General features: G+C 53.4%; 1 protein-coding gene across 5 annotated transcripts; it reads left to right on the forward strand.

The window, feature by feature from the left end:
• Nucleotides 1-4,723: 4,723 nt before the first annotated feature.
• Nucleotides 4,724-19,037, forward strand: HNRNPL (heterogeneous nuclear ribonucleoprotein L). 5 transcript variants are annotated; one of them, XM_045442412.1, is made up of 13 exons: nt 4,726-4,837; nt 9,281-9,399; nt 10,010-10,247; nt 10,372-10,457; nt 11,283-11,379; nt 11,463-11,535; nt 14,931-15,002; nt 15,114-15,394; nt 16,465-16,586; nt 16,891-17,092; nt 17,799-17,856; nt 17,959-18,054; nt 18,624-19,037. In XM_045442412.1, the coding sequence occupies exons 3-13, from the start codon at nt 10,023-10,025 to the stop codon at nt 18,680-18,682; spliced, it is 1,371 nt and encodes a 456-aa protein (XP_045298368.1). In that variant the 5' UTR covers nt 4,726-4,837; nt 9,281-9,399; nt 10,010-10,022; the 3' UTR covers nt 18,683-19,037. The 5 variants fall into 5 exon arrangements, with proteins under 5 accessions (XP_045298366.1, XP_045298368.1, XP_045298365.1 ...); XM_045442409.1 differs by lacking the exon at nt 4,726-4,837 and adding an exon at nt 6,861-7,304; XM_045442410.1 differs by having other exon boundaries at nt 4,724-4,837; nt 14,931-15,394.
• Nucleotides 19,038-20,526: the final 1,489 nt, after the last annotated feature.

Raw genomic sequence — 20,526 nt, forward strand, 5'->3', positions numbered from 1 at the left:
AGCGAGGGAGGGGCAGAGAGACAGGAAGACACAGAATCCCAAGCGGCTCCAGGCTCTGAGCTGTCAGCACGGAGCCGACCCGGGGCCCGAACCCGCGAACCATGAGATCATGACCTGAGCGGAAGTCGGACGCCTACCTGACCGAACCACCCAGGCACCCCAGGTGTGTGTCAATGGTGTTTTGGGCTTGATTTGATTTCTCATTTAAATTATTGGTGAAATAATTTAAACCAGTATGGACTTTGGTTATACAATAAAGTGTCAATTCATTGGTAATCTCAATTATTTCAGGTATACCTTACTAACAAAAATATTAGTGGACTCAGCATAAAATTTTATAGTACTGCCCAGCCTGTGAATTTTGTTCTGCATCTTGAGTAAATTTATGATAATGTTCTTGTGAGCTATCGACAAAATACGTGTACTTTTGTGAACTATGAACTTTCTAATTAAACTTTATTTTTTTTAATGTTTATTTATTTTTGAGAGAAACAGAGAAAGAGAGAGAGAGAGAGAGAGAGAGAGAGAGAGAGGCAGAGAATCCTAAGCAGGCTCCGAGCCGCTAGCACAGAGCCCGACGTAGGGCTCGAACTCACAACCCATGAGATCATGGCTCGAGCGGAAATCAAGTCGGACGCTTAACTGACTGAGCCACTCAGGTGCCCCCTAATGAAATTTTACATGCGATGTGATATTTACAGGAATGATACTTTGTGTAAACTATCAAATGTCAGTATTTTATTACAATTTTATTATCAAATGTATATTATCACTAAATGAACTTTGATTTTAAAAATCAAATTAGCTTTAGTTGTATGTGATGTTTTACAAATAGACTTGTATAAAAGCTAAAAAAAAAAAAAAAAAAGACATTTTGGCGGCTGAGAAAAAAGGTTACAGGCCAGGGGAACCCGCCCCCCCAGCCCCACCGCCAGCCGCAGGTGTTTGAGAGCAGGTACGCGTGTCCCCAACTATCACTGATGTGGACTGGTCCCGGGAGGCCATGGGACAGGTCTGCGTCAAAGGGAGAGAAAGGATTCTCTTTCCAAAAGCAGCATCTCACGGTGGAGAGAGCACCAAAAGGAGCTGGGGCCCTTGGCCGTCACTGTGAGCCCTGCAGTGGGGATGATTTTGAATCACGGGGAGATGTGACCCCTCAGCCTGTTCTGGGGGCTCTATTTTCTTTAAAAAAATTTTTTTTAACGTTTTATTTATTTTTGAGACAGGGAGAGACAGAGCATGAACAGGGGAGGGTCAGAGAGAGGGAGACACAGAATCTGAAACAGGCTCCAGGCTCTGAGCTGTCAGCACGGAGCCCGACGCGGGGCTCGAACTAATGGACCACGAGATCGTGACCTGAGCCAAAGTCGGCTGCTTAACCTACTGAGCCACCCAGGCGCCCCTGTGGGCTCTATTTTCAAACCAGATCCACAACCAGCCCACTTCAGCCCCTCCACGGCCCCACCCGGATCCCATCCACCTTCTTCTCCAGACTGTTCCACCGAACCAGCCCCCTCCCTGTCTTCCTGGCTCCTGTCGCACCTCCTGCAGTGTGTTTCCCACGCCCACACCATGCAGCCACAGGGCTCTTGTGAAGGCCTGAGCCAGGTCAGGGTCCTCCCCTGCTGGGAAGCCTCAAGTGGCCCCACCTGAGAGTAAAAGTCAAAGTCCTCCCCAAGCCCATGGGGCCCCTCAGTCCTCTCTAGGACTGTCCCCTTCTCTCACCTCTCTGGCAACATCGCTTATCACATCCCCCCCCCCCTGCCCCGCCCATTCTACTCCAGCCACGAAGCGGATTCCTGGAACACACCAGGCACATTTTCACCTCAGGGCCTTTGCACTGTTCCCTCTGCTTGGAATGCTAATTCCCTGCTTCAGGCCTTTGCCAGAATGTTGCCTTCTTGGTGAGGCTTTCTCTTAATACCCTTTGGAGCAAACTGCCCTCATACACTCCTCATCCTCCTTCCCTGTTTTAATTTCTTTTTTTTTTAATTTTTTTTTCAACGTTTATTCATTTTGGGGACAGAGAGAGACAGAGCATGAACGGGGGAGGGGCAGAGAGAGAGGGAGACACAGAATCGGAAACAGGCTCCAGGCTCCGAGCCATCAGCCCAGAGCCTGACGCGGGGCTCGAACTCCCGGACCGCGAGATCGTGACCTGGTTGAAGTCGGACGCTTAACCGACTGCGCCACCCAGGCGCCCCTGTTTTAATTTCTGAATAATAGTTATCATCATGTGATATAATGTCTTACTTAAGTATTTCACTAGAATATAACCCCCAGGAGGGGCGCCTGGGTAGCTCAGTCAGTTGAGCCTCTGACTCTTGGTTTTGGCTCAGGTCACGATCTCGGGGAGACAGAGCCCCATGTTGGGCTCCACGTCAGCACCTGCTTGAGATTCTCCCTCTCTCCTCTGTCTGTCCGTCCCCTTCCCTCATGTGCTCTCTCTCAAAATAACTGACAAACGTTAAAAAGAAAAAAAAAAAAGAGGGGTGCCTGGGTGGCTCAGTGGGTTGAGCATCTGACTCTAGATTTCGGCTCAGGTCATGATCTCATGGTTTGTGGGTTTGAGCACCACGGCAAGCTCCACGCTGACAGTGCAGAGCCTGCTTGGGATTCTCTCTCTCCCTCTCTCTCTCTCTGCTCACAGGCGCATTCTCTCTCTCAAAATAAACCAACTTAAAAATAAATAAAATTTTAAAAAGAATGTAATCAACAAAGCCAAACTATATAGTCAACTGTAGCTAAATTGTGGAAAGAGCCCAAATGTCCATCAACCGATCAAGGGATAAAGAAGATGTTACACACACACAATGGAATGTTACTCAGTGATCAAAAAGAATGGAAGCTTACCATTTGCAACAACATGGCTGCAACTAGAATGTATTATGCTAAGCGAAATAAGTCAGTCAGAGAAAGACAAATATACGATTTCACTCATGTGTGGCATTTAAGAAACAAGACAGATGAACATAGGGGAAGGGAAGGAAAAATAAGAGAAAAACAGAGAGGGAGGCAAAACCATGAGAGACTCTTAAGTACAAATAACAAACTGAAGGTTGCTGGAGGGGAGCTCGGTGGGGGATGGGCTGATGGGTGATGGGCATTAAGGAGGGCACTTGTGATGAGCACTGGGTGTTATATATAAGTGATGAATCATTAGATTCTACTTCTGAAACCATTATTACACTATACATTAACTAACTTGGATTAAAAAAAAAAAAAGAACGTAACCCCAGGACAGAGGGAGTTTTCCGTACCTTGTAGAGCATTTTATCCCAGGTGCCCCCCAGTAGTGTTGGCTCAATAAACACCCCTGGGATGAATGAATGAATGAATGAATGACCCTAGGGTAGATTCTTAGAATGATTAAAACATACCCACTTCTAGCCCCCATAGAGCCCAGATTTAGTGAAGGGACAGAAATTAAATAACTAGACGTCCTCACGTGGCAATAAGAACAAACAGGGAAAGGGGTGCTTGGGCGGCTCAGTGGGTTAAGCATCGCCTTCGGCTCAGGTCATGATCTCACAGTTTCTGAGTTCAAGCCCCGCAACTAGCTCAGTGCTGACAGCTTTGGAGCTTGGAGCCTGGAGCCTGGAGCCTGGAGCCTGCCTCGGATTCTGTGTCTCCCTCTCTCTCTGCCCTCCCCCAGCTCACACTCTGTCTCCCAAAAATAAAAAAATAAACATTAAAAAAAAAAAAAAAAAAAAGAACAAAGAGGGAGAGATAAATGGGGAGCCATGGTTTCAGTAACGTATGGCTGCTAACTATGCTGGATGGTGAGGAAGTGACATTTGAGCTACGGGCTGTCTGATGAGGAGCAAAGATCGGGGAGAATATTCTAGGCAGAGAGAGGAGCCGGTGCAAAGCCAGAAATGAGCTCTGAGCATTTGATGAACAGAAGGAAAGCCACTGTTTGTGCCCCATCAAGAACAGGTGGAAAAGGGTTAGGCACGGATGGGCCTACAGGGGTCAGATTACTTCTTGTGGGTGTTAAGGAAGGGAGCGACTAGGTCTCCTTGTGTATGTCAACTGGTCTTTCCCTTCTCTGGGCCTCATTTTGCCTCATCTGTGAAATGGGGGTAGGCCTGAGGCCCCTCTGCTTCCAGACATTCTCACCATCCCTCAAGACCACCCTAGAAGGCAGGCGCTATTACCATTGGATCAGGAAAGAGGCCCCAAAAGGCTAAACCACTTTCCCAAGGCCACAAGAGTTGTAAGAGCAGCCTCCATATTTGAAGCTGGCGGCCCCAGAGCCTTCGCCCTTAAACTCCACTGCCTATTGCAGCCCCCATAACCACAACAGGTTCTGCAGTGCGGTGGTGGTTACTCGTTTTCAGCGGCAGGCAGAGCCCGCTATGGCCACTTACAAGCGGGGGGTCCTGGATTAGTCGCTTGCGTCCCCTGAGCTCATTTCTTCATCTGTGCAGGGTGCGCCCCAACATTAACCTCAACTAACACAACACTTGGCTGACCAGGAGGAATGAGGCCTCACTGCCAAACAACGGTGTGACTTTCCGAGATGGAAAGTGTGTGTGTGTGTGTGGGGGGGGGGGGGGTGTTGAGGGGTTTGGGTGTTTGGGGAAAAGGGACCCGGATCCCTAACGTGTAACGTGTGAGGGCTCATAAGTCTTTCCGTTCCTTTCTGGCGTTATTCCCTCCATTCAACCGCGGAGCAACTCTCGATCTCTCCCCCCACCCCCACCCCGTATTTTTTTTCCAGGCTGAAAAGAGGTCGTGGTCCCTTTAAGGCCCGCCCCTCCCTCCCCCAAAACTTCCCAGTGTCTGCTCTCTTTTCGATCCCGGACGGCCGGCCAGGCTCGCCGCCGAGCTGGTAGGGGCTGGGGGCGAGGGGTCGGGGAGGGGTGCAGGGGGATGGGTGGGAGGCGCCGCCCGCCGCCGGAGCGCAAGGGGTGGGGGAGGGGCGGAGGCCGGGAGCGAGGCGGTGCAGATAACGCGGCCGCCGGGTCGCCCGCCGTGGGCGCGGGCCCGCTGGCGAGCGACCCGGAACGTGTGGCGCCGAGAACGGTTCCGCCGCGTCCCGGCCGCGCGCGACGGCGCGAGGGGCGTACGGGCCGGGCGCGGGGGCGGGGAGGGGAGGGGCCCCTCTCCCCCTCTCCCCCCTCCCCCCACCGCATTCCTCTGACGTCGGGACCTCGCGACCCCGCCCTTCAGTGGGACCCGCCCCGCCTCGCTTCCCTCGCGCGGATCACGTGTTGAACGAGCTGCGCCGCCCCTCGGTGCGTTCGGTTTGCCTTTTCGGGTCTTCCCAGTGTGACTGGGAACTGATTTAGATCCTCATCGGCCCGCTCGCAACTTTCTTATCTTCCCAAACCCGCAGACCCACCAGTCCTGTCTCACTCGCTTAGTGCCACTGACCCCATTTCGAACTTCGTTTCCATGAGGACTCCTGTTTCGGGAACCCTCTTTCACCCACTGGGAATGTTCCGAAGCATCTTTGGGGCGGTCGCCCGTACTTCCCACGACTCGATCCTCTGCAAGCGCAGCGTCTCCCACCTCCAGCAGTCAGCCCCATAACATTAGAGCCCTTAGGCGGGATCCTGGCTCAGCCTCCGGCCCTGCCCCTAAGTTCTGGCTGTTGGGTGTCGTTGGACCCTAGAGACTCTGAGAAAGGGCATTTATCTTCGTGGTGTCCCTACCCCGTCTCCACGGAAGGAAGACCCGCCCCCGCCGGACGAGTAGAACACCAGGACTCCCCTTTGCAGAGCGCGAAAGCGCTGTGCCGCGTGCGGGACTTGTCTCTCCCTTACCCACGCGGGACTTCCACGCAGTAGAGTCCCCGGACTGTGGCAAGCCACAGAGGTCAGGGCTGTCGGGTGGAAACCACTGGCCGGAGTGGTCAGGAGTTATCACAGGGCAGGCCTGGAGTCAGGACTGGTATGGACTAGGAACGCTTTTCAGAGCGGAGACTGCTGCACGGACTACTCCTCCGGCAGGAGGGGCAGTGGGCAAAGTGTTCCAGATAGAAGAACCTGCACGGGCAAAGGTCAAATGGTGCGTGGAAGGTCCTTCCCTGTGTGCAAACTGAAAGGCACTATTGTGGCTGAATTTAGAGGTGGAGCAGTGAGATGACCCCCGGGAACGTGACAGGGTCCTAAGACAATCAGCACTAGCAAATGGTTTTATACCGAAAGGGTTAAGTTTGGGTTATTGAAATTCCTCCGGCATTGTAAAGGCCCGAGGTGGAGAGGAATAAGGTATAGTGGTGGGGACAGAGCTGCACTGGCAGCTGCCCCTCTGTCTAGGTCTAGCCTTCAGGCGCAACCCACAGCATGTTAAATACTTGGGGTACTGCAGGCCTTCGCCCGTTTAGAGGGTCGCCCCGCCTCCAGAGACGCCTGAAAGCCTGTTCGCGCCTGCGCTCTCGCTTCCGATCCTTTCCTTGACTGCGCCAAAGAGCGCCTCCCGGCCTGGGGAGGGCTTCGCCTTTTCACCCAATCAAAACCCACCGGTGGTCCTACTGTCTAGTGAGGGGACCCTTTCCACTCTTCATTGACTAATCGAGTAGAGACGAAGAAGACGGGCATCTGCAGTAGCCACTGGAAAGTGGCAAAAGGGAGGGGTTTCCTTTTCTCCTCGCCGAGTGGCGCGGGAGGGTAGTCGCTGTGACTGGAAGACTAAGAAGTTTCGGCTTGAGGGATTAGTGAGGAAGCCAATGAAAGTGGAAAGAAGGCGGCGCTGTTCAGGCGAGTGGGGAGCGCCGTTCCTATCAGGTGCTCCAAAAGAGGCCAGGCCGTGCCAGAAACCCGACCTATCAGATTGGAGTTTATTTTAAGGCGGTGGGATTGGCGAAATGACTGGCAGAAAACACTCGCCTATAAGGAGTGTTCCAGACAAACGAGGGCGGGCCGTCCTGCAGAACGGCGTGGGCTGTATCCAATAGGTGCGCAAGGCGTGCGGAGGCTTCCCCTCCCCCCTTGGCGGGACCAGTGGCTCCCCCTATCGGGTGGGGGCGGCGGGTGACAGGCGTGTCCCTCCCCCAATGAGAGGCGGGGGGAGGCGGGTTCTGCGCCGCCATGTCGCGGAGGCTGCTGCCCCGGGCGGAGAAGCGGCGTCGGCGGTTGGAGCAGAGGCAGCAGCCGGACGAGCAGCGGAGGCGGTCGGGAGCGATGGTGAAGATGGCGGCGGCGGGCGGCGGAGGCGGCGGTGGCCGCTACTACGGCGGCGGCAGTGAGGGAGGCCGAGCCCCTAAGCGGCTCAAGACGGACAACGCTGGCGACCAGCACGGAGGCGGTGGCGGCGGCGGTGGAGGAGCCGGGGCGGCGGGCGGCGGCGGCGGGGTGAGGCTAGGGTCTTAGGCGCCAGGGACGGCCGAGAAGGGAGGGAAAAATTTCCACCTTGAGGGTATTCATTTGGTGGGGGGGCCTCTGCGCACGCGCCCAGGCCCTCGCGCTGTGACGGGGTGGGGGAGGGGCAGGCGTTGGGCAAACGGCGGGGTTTGCGCGAGGACAGACGCTTGCGCGTGCGCGCTACTCTGAGCGGGGGTGTGGGAGGCGGAGGAAGTAGCTCGCGCTGCGGGCGGCGCAGTGCGCAGGCGCCGCGGGCTGGGGTGTGGGGGGCCAGGCACGCGGCCGGGCCGTTTTTTTTCCTTTATCGTTTGATTCACGGCCCTCATGCGCAAGCGCACTTCTTGTCCTCGGGCCTCGTGGGCGGTTGTGGGGGCGGGGGTGGCACCGCGTGAGCGGGGAATGGGTGGGCGGTGGCCTTTTCCGCGCTTGGGTGGGGAATTCTGCCCGATCTCTGTTTAATCCATATAGTGTCATAGTTTGTCTCAATAGAGAAGTTGATCTTATTTGAGGCTGTTCCCCCAGAACGGAATGTGTCCCCATTTTTGTGGGCAGTGAACACCGGAAGGAAGGTTTGTGGAAGGTCTTTTTAGCCGTTTGGGAATTGAACTAACTTTGGAACGGCCACAAGTTTGCTTACAATTTCCGGGAGTTAACTGGATGCAGTTGGTTTGCTGAACCAAAATGTTCCCTGAGGGTGAGAGAGAACGTTTTTGGTCTCCTAGTCGGAAAGGACCACCATTTGTTCCTCCTGGCTGGGAGCCCATTTCCTCCTCATGAAGTCCTCTCCCGTTCAGCCATTTGCAGGGTTTTCCAGGGTTTCGTGGTGATCCGTAGCTGTGATTTACTAGTGGTTTAATCTGTGCCAGGCCCTGTTGCACACTATTAAAAAAATACCCTAACCAGATCTTTAAGAGTTCTTTCTGTGTGAGCTACAGGGTGGTGTTAACAATTCTGGACTTGTAAAGATGAAGTAAACTTGTTTAGATCTTGTAGCTAGTGAGGGGGGGAGGGGACAGGATTAGAATTTATGGGCAATGGAACTGCAAACCGCTGAGCTGGTAACCATCATCAGGCGGGTGTGCCTCCTGTGGTTTGTGTGGTTCATTCCTGAAATAGGATCCAATTCTGCCCCTGTTCCACTGGCTTCTGCTTGGTGGCTCTCAGACAGGAGGTTGGGCCCAGAGCCCAGCAGACACTAGAAAGTTACTTTTCTCCTGGTTTCGGAAGACTGCTGTGTGTGTGTGTGTGTGGAAAGATGCTTCTTGCAAGGGAATGATCTTGGTTTTTAGCTGCTATGGATTGGAGTTTCTTTTCTTTCTGAAGGACCTTTTTTGTCTTTTTCTTCAGGCTAGCCTAGGCAGTATTTTCCAACACAAATTTTGGTGGGTTATTAAAGACTAGAAGCAGTCAAGACTGCCTGGCTTTCACAGCTTCTGGGTCATGGGCTGTTTTACCATGACTGGACGTGGGGATGAGTGTGGCGAACAGTAATACTTGGCTGACTGATGTTGGCAACTTGTTTCACTGCGGGGGGGGGGGGGGGGGGAAGGGCAAAGAGACTGTTGGATGCAGTGGGAGTGTTCTGATTAAGATTGCAGCAGGGTACTGTTTGAGCACTTCTTGCAAACTGCTGTCCCCTCTCCATCCCAGCCTTTCCCAGGGTTTCCTTGATGGGTGGAAAGAGAAAAGTTCTAGGAGGAATGTAAGGTGTGGGACATGCTTTGTTCTCCATTCTGCCTTCCTCAGAAGCTGCAGCAGGAACCATAGGGATAGTAGCTACCCACTCAGGGCCTGTGCTTAGCTGGCCCCAAACCCTTTTAGGCTGATTGGTTTGTATGGCCGTCCTTTGTTGTCTGCCCTGTGTGACACTTAAGTGTCTCATCTGATGAGGTCCCCAACAGCACAGAGGGCAGTGGGCCACCATCTTGTACAGCAGGAAATGAAGTGATGTTGTTTTCCTTTCTCAGGAGAACTACGATGACCCACACAAAACCCCTGCCTCCCCAGTTGTCCACATCAGGGGCCTGATCGACGGAGTGGTGGAAGCTGACCTTGTGGAGGCCTTGCAGGAATTTGGACCCATCAGGTACTCCTATCAGAGCCCGGGGTTGGACATAAAGAAGTCACCTCCTTAGTGTCCTATGCATTCTTAATTTCTGGTTGGAAGTGAGGTGGCCGGTTTGGCCCAGCGTCCTTTGGCTATGTCCTGGGACTCCTCCACTCTTGGTTTTGGCTGTCATACTTGGGATCAGGTTTTAGTAAGTTCCATGTCTTTGTTGTTGCCTTTTTTTTTCTCCTGCCTGTAGTTTCTAGGCAGCAGTCTCGCATTCAGCGAGTAGTCACTAAGTGTATTTGTCACGCTGTAGGTGCTGGAAATAGAGTAGCAGATGAGATCGTCTTGGGCCCCTCCCAGACAGCTGCCTACCCAGAGTGGTCAGCACTGTGATAGGAAAGTCCAGGAGCCCGAAGAAGGCATGTGACCCAGTCAGGGGAGGAGGGTTCAGGAAGGAAGGCTTCTCAGAGGAGGTGGTACCATCTCTTTTGTCTGTTGTGCCACTTAGGTGCAGGGTGTTGAGGTCAGGAAACCATGATGAAGGTGTAGAGGGGTCAAGAGACAGGAGTCAGTTCACGGAAAGTGGAACGTCTTCCTCTTGCCTGTGTTCTGGGAGGACTGAAACCTGTGTTCTCTCTGCCAGCTATGTGGTAGTAATGCCTAAAAAGAGACAAGCGTTGGTGGAGTTTGAAGATGTGCTGGGGGCCTGCAACGCTGTGAACTACGCAGCCGACAACCAAATCTACATTGCTGGCCACCCAGCTTTCGTCAATTACTCTACCAGCCAGAAGATCTCCCGCCCCGGGGACTCGGACGACTCCCGGAGCGTCAACAGCGTGCTTCTCTTTACCATCCTGAACCCGATCTATTCAATTACCACGGTGCGTGCCAGCGAGCCTTGTTTTAGATGCTTCTGTGAGATCTTCCTTCTTCCCTTCCTGTTCCCTCATCTGAGCCAGATTGACCTGCCAGTGCCCTTTCATCTTGCCCGTGTGCTTTTTACAGGATGTTCTTTATACTATCTGCAATCCTTGTGGCCCTGTCCAGAGAATTGTTATTTTCCGGAAGAATGGTGTCCAGGCCATGGTGGAATATCCTTTGTTGGGGGAGGGGTGTTCTTTGAGGTGGGGGGCTCTTACAAGGCTCCGCAGCGTTCTGTCCTTTCAACCAGTGTGGAACTTCCTGAGTGCCTGCCAGATGTTTTCATGGAGTCCCCAGTCTGATGGGAGAGGTCGTTAATAAACAGTCTGCAATACAGTGTGGAAAGCTCAGGGTCAGAAGTGCGGTAGGGGTAGAAATGGGGTGCTGGCAGTCACCAGGAGACCTGACAGGGTGGATCTGTTTCTGTGAGGTGGTAGGAGCTGGTGTTCAACACAGGTACTGGTTTCTGCCAAGGTCCTCAGGTGGGCGGGAGCTTAGCCTTAGGAGGAAGCAAAAGGCCTGCCGCCTGACGGGGTGAGGGTTCACTGCAGGCGCTGGAAGAAGTCAGTAGGGCGTCCTGCGTAGTGCTCTAAAGCATGGGTCAGGGTGCAGTGGGAAGCCGCTGACAGAGCTCCGAGGCAGGCGCATCCTCTGGTTGATGTTTCAGAGGTTGTCCAGCTTTGGTGAAAGCACATGGCACGAGTAGGAGAGGACTGGGCTAAAGAAGAAAGTGGCTAAGCCTGGGGTGGTGGCAGAGGGGGCCAGCTGCCACTCTGGGCCAGGAGTGCAGATGACAGGAACTCTGGGCAGTGGCTGCCCACCCACGCAGCCCTCCAGCTCACCTCCATGCAGGCGGCTGGTGACTGGGCAGTGAAATGATCCCAGAGCACATCTGCAGTATGGTCTTCGGGTGCTCTCTTGTCCTCCCTTTCTGGGACGACTTAAAGCCCTTTCTAGAGAGCACCTATCCCACGGTTTTCCTTAACTGTACTCACATTTGATTCTGTGCAGAGTGCCCAGCGGGCCAAAGCCTCACTCAACGGGGCTGACATTTATTCGGGCTGTTGCACTCTGAAGATCGAATATGCAAAGGTAGGTCTGGGAAATGACTGCCCCTAGTCAACTTCCAGAGGAGCTGGGGCCTGGCTAATTTCAAGCTGTGTCTCGTTCTGCAGCCTACACGCTTGAATGTGTTCAAGAACGATCAGGATACTTGGGACTACACAAACCCCAATCTCAGTGGACAAGGTAATCCTGACGGCCACTTTGTTCTAAACACACCCGCCTTGCCTTCACTTGACTAGCGCACTTCATAGACCCGGGCTCAGGGTTATGTAATGCCATTGGGCTCCCTGTGGACATGGGAGGGCCTGGGGGGGCGGTCAGTTCTTGGAAAAAACACCCGAGTGGGAGATGGTGAATGAAGGGGCCTCTGTAGGTTCTAGTTGCTGCTGGGGGCCCTTTGATGTGGCGGAGGGTGTAGAGCCAAGGCAGAGGCTCGGACGGGGTGGGGAGCAGGCCCTCACTGAGCACAGGGCATGGCAATGGCTTATAAATCATAGCAGCTCCCAGGTGGATTCTGCTGCTTCCCTTCTAGGACCCTGCTTAGGGTCACTGACTCCATTCTCACCGGGCCAGGAATGGTCCTCTTGCTCTCCACTACTGAGCGGGTCTGCTGGTGGGGGGAGGGGCGGGGAGCAGCCGGGGGAGGCGGTGAGGGCTCCTGGGCCCTCGGAGCAGAGCCTTTGAGCAAGTTGACCTTGTGGAGGTGAGACACCCGGATTGGAGCAGGGCGGACACGCCTCACCTCACTTGTAGAGGGGACTCAGCATCTCTGCGGGGGGCCCAAATGGACAACCCCCTTCCTAGAATCTGTCAAGAATGGTCTGCCTTGGATAGGAGGGAGAGGTGGAGGATTGCCTTTGAACACCAGCCGCACCCCCTCAGCGGGACCGTCCATCTCTGTCTTGGTCTGCTACGTCGGACTAGGCCGCGGGCTGAGGGAGGAGGCTGGTCGCTGACCTCTCACAGGCTCTGGGAGGCCAGAGGCCCCCGTTCCCAGGCAGGCCCGTCTTGCTCGCCCTTGCAGCTGGGAAGCAGTGGGCAGGGTGGGCTAGACTCTTCCCCAGGACCCTCACAATGGGCGCTGTGGGCATGGCCGCCCCTCCAGAGATCAGAGGCAAATTGGTGACCGAGTGAATGTACCAGAGCGGGCAATGGCATTACATGACCGCTAACAGAAACATGGCAACCAACCATTTCTTCTCCAAGGAACACAAATAGAAGATGTGCAGACCGGCAGGGGCTAGTGGCAGGGGCCGGCTGTGCATTGGTTTCGATGCCTCTCAGCTTTGGCCGCCCCGAGGCTGGGGGTCAAACACAAGAGCTGATGAGGTGACCTGGAGTGAGGCGGTGCTTCGCCACCCCTCGGGGACCGTACTTCAGCGGCTCTGCCTCTGCACATTGCTCACCAACACACAGGGTAGAAACCACTAGCTCTTCCTGGAGAGAACAGAACATGCAGCCTCCACCACGTCCCCAGAAACAGCCGCAGACTTGAGCTCACTACATCAAGAACACCACACCGTGCTCCAAGGAACAGCTACAAGCACAGAGACAGAGGCAGACAGAGACAAAGAGAGAAAGAGACGCAACATGGCAGCAGACACTGCTTTTTTATTAAACATTAAAAAGCCAAAATCCAAGCAAACTTGAACCCGAGAATGTACACAGAAGTAGGAAACACAGAGAACAGAGCTCTCCCAGCCAGCCAGCGGCGCTCTTTTCGGAGAACGTTTCATAGACTGAAGTAGATTCCATGGGCCTCCAAGACAATAGGATCCTCTCTCCATTCCTCGCCATATGGGTTGGTTTTTGGTTTTTGCTTTTGTTTTTAAGTCCTTTGGTTTGGGGAGGGCCTTTTTTTTTCTTTTCTGTTTTGATATTTTTATTTTTTCCGCAGTCATCGGCTGCCAACATAATCTGCACCAACCGGAGATCAGAAACCAAAAAAAAAAAAAAAACTTAAACCACAACAGCAACAAAAAAAAAATCAAAAAAAAAAAAAAAAAAAAACAGATCTAAAACCAGACAGCCAAACAGCTCAGAGGTACACAGTTACCTGCTGGCGGGTAACCAGGCGCGCTCCCAAGGCCAAAAGCGCGGGCATAGTGGGGCCACTGGCACACTTCACAACCAGGAGACACGCACACGGAGCGCTACACAGCCAGAAGCACCGCACCACCGCACTGCAGCACACAATGTGAGGAGGTGACAACATGGAGGGACACTACCCACTTCATACACCTTTATTTTCCACTTTTCTGGTATCTTCTGAGGACAGAACATCTGTGAGCCATTTTTGATTTAATCAAAGCATTGACTTTTAAAAAACAATTCTTAAAAAAAAAATTGTAGCGGATGTGTACCGTAACTTGTATTTATGACTGTAAAACCATGTGATGCAGGGTCGCAGTGTATGTTTGATGGGACGCCATCTTTCAGAACTGTGCTAACTCACTGTTGAAGCGTCCAATGGTAAGAGAAAATACAGATTTGTTTTTTGTGACAAATGGACATTGTACTCTGTACTTCTGCTGTAAGTAGCCCTTTTCCATCTTTGTAATGACTGATTGTTGAAAACAAAAACCCAGGCTGGGTGGCAGGAAAGGGCAGTTGGTCTCGAGCCGTGGGGTTTGGAGTCTGCCAGACCTGGGTTCAAATCCCGGCTCAGCCGCTAACTTGCTTTGTGACCTTGGGCCAACACGTCTCTTAACTGCTCAGTTGAAAGTTAAGTGCTCAGGTTCCTTATCTGTAAAACGGGGCTGAAATAGTACCTACCTCATAGGGTTGTTGTGAGGAATTTCAGAAGCGGTGATGTCTGTAAAGCACTTTTAGCACAGTGTCTGGCGCTGAAGCGTTAAATTCATGTAGCGACTATGAATCGCACCTGGGGTCTGGGGTGGATCTGCGCCATCGTCCGGGTCTGAGAATGTCGATGCCTTGTATACGACTGCTCAACTGAACTGGTTCTGATGTTGCCCTGCTCGTCCTTTCCTACGGTCCCTCTCCTTGGGTCTGATGTGACGGGGAGGGATTCGGGTGGGGGGAGGACCAGAGTTGAGGAAGAAGGGGCCCAGAGAGCTGGGTGGGCCTAGAGCCCCTAGAGCCTTGGGACTTCCGGGGCCAGATTTGATCTTCTGTCTGTCCTGCCCTCCCTTGGTTGTCCGCCTGCTCTTCGCTCCTCTCCCTTCACTGGGAGTTACTTTAGAAATCTGTTGTCGGCCTCCGTGACGTGACAGCTTCCGTAGCATCCGCAGGCTTCCCAGAGGGCCCCAGAGCTGGGCCTCCCATTTGGGCCCGGGCAGGGGAGAGAGCCCACAGGCAGGCCTCATCCTTCTCAGAGAAAGGAAACCAGCTGCTCCGTATGGGCCAAGGAAGGGAAGTCTGGGCTCTAGCCTTGAGGCTCGGGCTTCATGCCCACCCGGGGTCAGGCCACAGGAAGGAGGCCCCAGCAGCTCGGGTGAGGAAGGGAGGGTTTGCCTAAGGCTTGCAGGAACCAAAGGACTTTGAGGTTAGCCCCTAGTCAGGAGGGAAGATCCCTTTTTTCCAAGTTAGGCTCTGACTGTCTTCTCTGTCCACAGGTGACCCTGGCAGCAACCCTAACAAACGCCAGAGACAGCCCCCTCTCCTGGGAGATCACCCCGCAGAATATGGTGAGGGCAGGGGGTTCCCCTCCGTGGACTCCCGTGGCTCATGTGCCCCTGCCCGCCGCCCGCCGCGCAAATTCTCACCCGTCCTCCCTCTCTTTCCTTCCCACCCCCCAGGAGGGCCCCACGGTGGGTACCACAGCCATTACCATGATGAGGGCTACGGGCCCCCCCCACCTCACTACGAAGGGAGAAGGATGGGCCCACCAGTGGGGGGTCACCGCCGGGGCCCAAGTCGCTACGGCCCCCAGTATGGGCACCCCCCACCCCCTCCCCCACCACCCGAGTATGGCCCCCACGCCGACAGCCCTGTGCTCATGGTCTATGGCTTGGATCAATCTAAGATGAACTGTGATCGGGTCTTCAATGTCTTCTGCTTGTATGGCAACGTGGAGAAGGTGAGCTCCTGTGCGGTGCGTCGTTCTCCTCGTAGACCTGGCAGGCCAAGCCTCATGCTCTTCCCATGGGAGAGGGAGCCTGGCTAGGGGCAAGCTGGTAAAGAGAGGGAACTCACTTAAGCAGGGGACCAGCTGCAGGCATTTTGTTTGGCCCTCACCGTGTGGGTGTTTGGTTATTTCGTTCATTGGGGGTGTTGACCAGAACGTTTTAAGACAAAAGCACTGATACTTAATACTACAAGGACGTGATTTATAAAACTTCATATGGCTAAAGATCATCGAGTGAGGATTTTCTCCAGAAAACTTAAGATGATCTGGCAACACCGGGCCTTCCTGCCTTGCCTGTGTGACAGGTGGCCGTTCACCTCTGACCAGGTGGCCTCTTTCCTCTCTGTCAGACCCTTCTGAATCCTGGAGGCGTCTGAGCCTGCGGCCCCTGGCCTAGCCTTAGCGGCCAAGTGCAGGTTGAGCGTTCCCTTGTGTGTCTGGCACTATTAAAAGTGCTTGGCGTGTAGTAACTTGCATTGCACTAGAATCCTTAATTAGACAAACGGGAATGAAGGCACGGAGGGTGATAACTTGCCGAGGTACAGGCTTTTTACGTGGGAGTGGGACTCCGAGCCAGAGAACTGGGCTTTAGTGCCTCTGTTACCAGTTTTTACTGTCTTTAATGCTATCACCCACAGAGAGACTTTTTGTTTTTAATGTGTTTTTGAGAGAGCAAGCGCACACCTGAGCAGGGGACAGGGAGGGGCAGAGAAGGGGCTGGACAGGAGCCAAGAGAGCCAGATGCTTTATTTTCTTGCCATGTCCCCTGGCTTTTGTTGTGCTTGTTAAGTGGTGCACGTTCCCGGGGTCACGGCCTGAGGTTAGAGAAACACGGTAGAGCTGAGCACTCACTGTGGGTCAGACCCGCTTCTCCGTTCTCTCGAAACATCACTCACGAGTGAGGAGGTGGAAGCCTCGCTCCAGAGCCAGGAGTTCTTGCTTCGAACTCGCTCCGAACGGGTGGCGCAGGGTCCCTGGAGGTCGGGGGGGCGATGGCTCTGATCACGGGTGCTGTCCTCCAGGTGAAATTCATGAAAAGCAAGCCGGGGGCCGCCATGGTGGAAATGGCTGACGGCTATGCTGTGGACCGAGCCATCACTCACCTCAATAACAACTTCATGTTCGGGCAGAAGCTGAACGTCTGGTAGGTACTTCGTCTCTTCAGGCGTGGGAATGTCGGCGAGGAACTGCGAAAGTAGGGACGTGGGAAGTGGCTGCTCTGGAAAGGGCCTGGCAGAGGAGCACAGCGAGGCTGGCTGCTTGTCCAGGCAGGAGTGGGGTGTGGTGGGAACACTCCCCAGGGTTCAGCTGAAGCAGTGGGAAAAAGTGTGTGGGCCTCGCCTCTGCTGTGGAGCGATGCCCCCTGGGGCGCACGGCGTCTGCAGACTGGAACGAGGCCCCGGTGGAGGGCCTGGGGTCTGACAAAGAGCTCCCCTTCCCCGGTACAGTGTCTCCAAGCAACCAGCCATCATGCCCGGGCAGTCATACGGGCTGGAAGACGGGTCCTGCAGTTACAAAGACTTCAGCGAGTCCAGGAACAATCGGTTCTCTACTCCAGAGCAGGCAGCCAAGAACCGCATCCAACACCCGAGCAACGTGCTACACTTCTTCAATGCCCCTCTGGAGGTGACCGAGGAGAACTTCTTCGAGGTGGGTGCTGTGGAGTTGGTCCTTCACCACAGCCATCTGAATAGGCTGTTTGTTCTAGCCTTCCAGCAAATCTCTGTGGAGCCCCTGCTCTCTGCCAGGCCCTGGGTTGGGTCCCAGGGTTGCGGCAGGGACCAGGATAGACGGGCTGAGACTGACACCAGACTTAGTTTGCATTTCTCACAAGCTAGGATGGGCGGCTTCTTTGCTGGAAAGGATTTCTCCTCCCCTGGTGATACAGAGCGGTGGTCAGAGTCCAGTCTCAAACATCCACGTTGTCAGGCCCTTCGGGGGCTAGATAACATCAGAGGGGAGGTGCCTGTGAAGGCCTAGTTTGAGGAAACTGGGGCAGTGAGGGGCGGAGGGCTGAATGGCACAGATGGACTTCAGACCTTGTCGTGGCCTCAGATGTTGCTGTTCAGTTCAGCAACACAAGTGGCTGGAGACGGGAATTTTAAAAAGCAGGTTCTCCGTTGTTGGCAACGTAACAGTAATAGTTACTACTGTGATGATGATAGTTAACTTTAGTAAGAACATAGTAAGAGGAGTGTGTCTAAACATGTTTTGGGTCGTGGGGCCACTTTAGAGTATGTTGTGTGATCAAAGCTTAGAAATGCTCCAGGAAAATTGTAAGTGCTCCCTGTCCGGGGCTGCTTGAATCCTGCGACGCGGTTCTCCTGTTTCTGAACGTGTTTTCTGTCTCTTGCAGATCTGCGATGAGCTGGGAGTGAAACGGCCATCTTCTGTGAAAGTATTCTCAGGCAAAAGTGAGTAAACGGCCCTTGCCTTTGTTCCCCACCCCCTGGTTGCGCATGGGCGACCCCCTGCCTCCTGCTCCGGTAGGCCTAAAACCTCTGCATTGTGACCAGGTGAGCGCAGCTCCTCGGGGCTGCTGGAGTGGGAATCCAAGAGCGACGCCCTGGAGACTTTGGGCTTCCTGAATCATTACCAGATGAAAAACCCAAGTGAGTATCTGTGTGTCCTGCAGCCGTTCCCTTCGTCGCCCGATGGTAGGCTGGCTTTGGGCCAGAGCCGACCTTCGTGCCACCGAGGTAGGGCCCCCAGAGATCTCTTCACCATTCGTGACACGGGCAGGGGGACCTGGTCGCCAGGAGATTAGACCGATGGTCCCCATGGGAGGACCAGGCCGGCTGTTGGCTGCCACCCACTCTGCCAGCCTGAGACTTACTCAGACTTGTCCTCTTGGGACTGGCGTTCTGTACGTCAGAAGCTGCCAGTAAACACCCAGTAGTGTCTGTCACGGAGGCTGGTTCAGTACCCAGGAAAGGGGCTATTCTGGCCAGCAGGTAAAAGGAGTCCGCTAAGGGGCTGGGACTAGGATTCTCCATGGAATCGAAGGAAGGAGAGAGGAAAGTATTGGGCTTGTTTTTTAAGTCTGACATTGGGCAGTGACCAGGTAGATTCCCTGCAGTCAGTCTGCAGAAATGGAGAGTTGGGCAGAAAGGGGGGGTGCTGGCTGGTTAGAGCCTCTGGAGAGGGGCCCAGACGAATCTTTCTTTTTTCCGTCTTGCAGATGGTCCGTACCCTTACACCCTGAAGTTGTGTTTCTCCACCGCTCAGCACGCCTCCTAATAGGTGCCTAGGAAGAGCCCCATCTGAGCAGGAAAACATTTCTCTTTCCTTTATGCTGTTTGTTTTGGGGTTTTTTGTTGTTTTTTTGGGTTTTTTGTTTTTTTTTTGTTTTTTTTTTTGTTTTTTTTTTTGCAAAAGTTCCTGTATTCCTTTTTTTAAATGCTAGGTTAGTAGGCTTAACCATAATGGAAACGCTGGAAGTCTGGAGGGGGAGGGGAAGGGGAACTGATATCTCCCAAGATTAACCTTCACTTTTTAAAAAATTATTGTACATGTGATTTTTTTTTTTTCCTGTTCATACATTTGTGCTGCCCGTGTACTCTTGGCACATTTCAATAAAATTGTTTGGAAAATACACTGCGTGCTTACTGGCATTCGAGGGTGTGTGCGCATCCCTCCCACCTGATCCTCTGCTGCCCCAGAGAGAAGCTTGGGGGTCCAGGCCCACAGCCCCAGGAGGTTGCTGGGAGGAGGTGGGTCTGTTGAGGAAACTCTGGGAGGGCCGGAGGTGGTCTTAATGGGCCCTGCCCAGCCCAATCTAGTTGGGAGAGTCACTTTAAAAGTAAATGTTGCTGAAATTTAAAACGTTGAGAGAGCAAACTACAAGCCTTAATCCTGCCGAGTCACCATGTGTTTTTATAAGGTTGGAAATTAAGACCTCAGATGAAGGTGAAAGTCTCCCCAATCCCTTTAACAATTTTTGGTGATTTATTTTTCCCCTTAAAAGTTCTATCTGGATGGGGGTTTTTGTTTGTTTTCAGAGCAGGAGTTGGGGAGGGGCAGAGATGGGGCAGAGGATCAGAAGCGGTCTCTGGTAACAGCACAGAGCCCAGTTCCGGGCTCCCAACTCGAACCGTGAGATCATGACCTGAGCCCAAGTCAGACCCTTCATGGACTGAGCTGCCCAGGCGCCCTGAGGGTTTCTTTTAACAAAATGCCCCATGCTGAACAGTGTTGTGTGTCATACCTCACAGCTTCCTCCTTTACCCCTTGCGCAGTGTCACCCGGGGACAGACCCTAATTTACCTGATTCTGAAGGTAAAATCTAATCTTTAGCTTCCGTAAGCATTGCAATGTGATGGGTGCTCTCCCAATCCTTGTAGAGGAACCTGTGTGTGTGGTGGGGGGTGGGGCCTGGCAGGCGGTAGGGTGGGAGGAGCCTACTCCAAGGACCTTGACTCACGCTGAGGGAAGTCTTCCTAGAAGAACAAGTGAAAAGTACAGTTAATCGTGACTTGTCTGGCACACATGCTTGAAAAAGAACCCACGGGCGGTGGGCTGGCTCAGTTGGAAGAGCATGCGACCCAGTCTTAGGTTTGTAAGTTTGAGGCCCACATTTGGTGTAGAGATTATTTAAAAATAAAATCTTAGCGGGGTGCCTGGGTGGCTCAGTTAAGCGTCCGGTTTCAGCTCAGGTCATGATCTAGCGGTGCGTGAGTTGGAGCCCCGCATCAGGCTCTGTGCTGACAGCTTTTAGAGCCTGGAGGCTGCTTCGGATTCTGCGTCTCCCTCTCTGTCCCTCCCCCGTTCACATTCTGTCTCTCTGTCTCTCATAAATGAATAAACATTAAACAAAATAATAAAGTCTTAGCTGGGGCACTTGGGTGGTTCATTTGGTTAAGTGTCCAACTCTTGATTTCAGTTCAGGTCATGATCTCCCAGTTTGTGGGATCGAGTCCCATTTTGGGCTCTGCCCTGACAGCACCAGGCCTGCTTGGGATTCTCTCTTCCTCTTTACCCCTGCCTTGCACGTGTGCGCGCACACGCGCGCGCTCTCTCTTTCTCAGAGTAAAAAATATCTTAGGAAAAACCAGTTAGGGAGTTTTCTGTGATTTTGTTTTTTA

The sequence above is a fragment of the Leopardus geoffroyi genome, chromosome E2 (genome assembly GCF_018350155.1).
Source record: "Leopardus geoffroyi isolate Oge1 chromosome E2, O.geoffroyi_Oge1_pat1.0, whole genome shotgun sequence".
In the NCBI taxonomy this organism is placed as follows: domain Eukaryota; kingdom Metazoa; phylum Chordata; class Mammalia; order Carnivora; family Felidae; genus Leopardus; species Leopardus geoffroyi.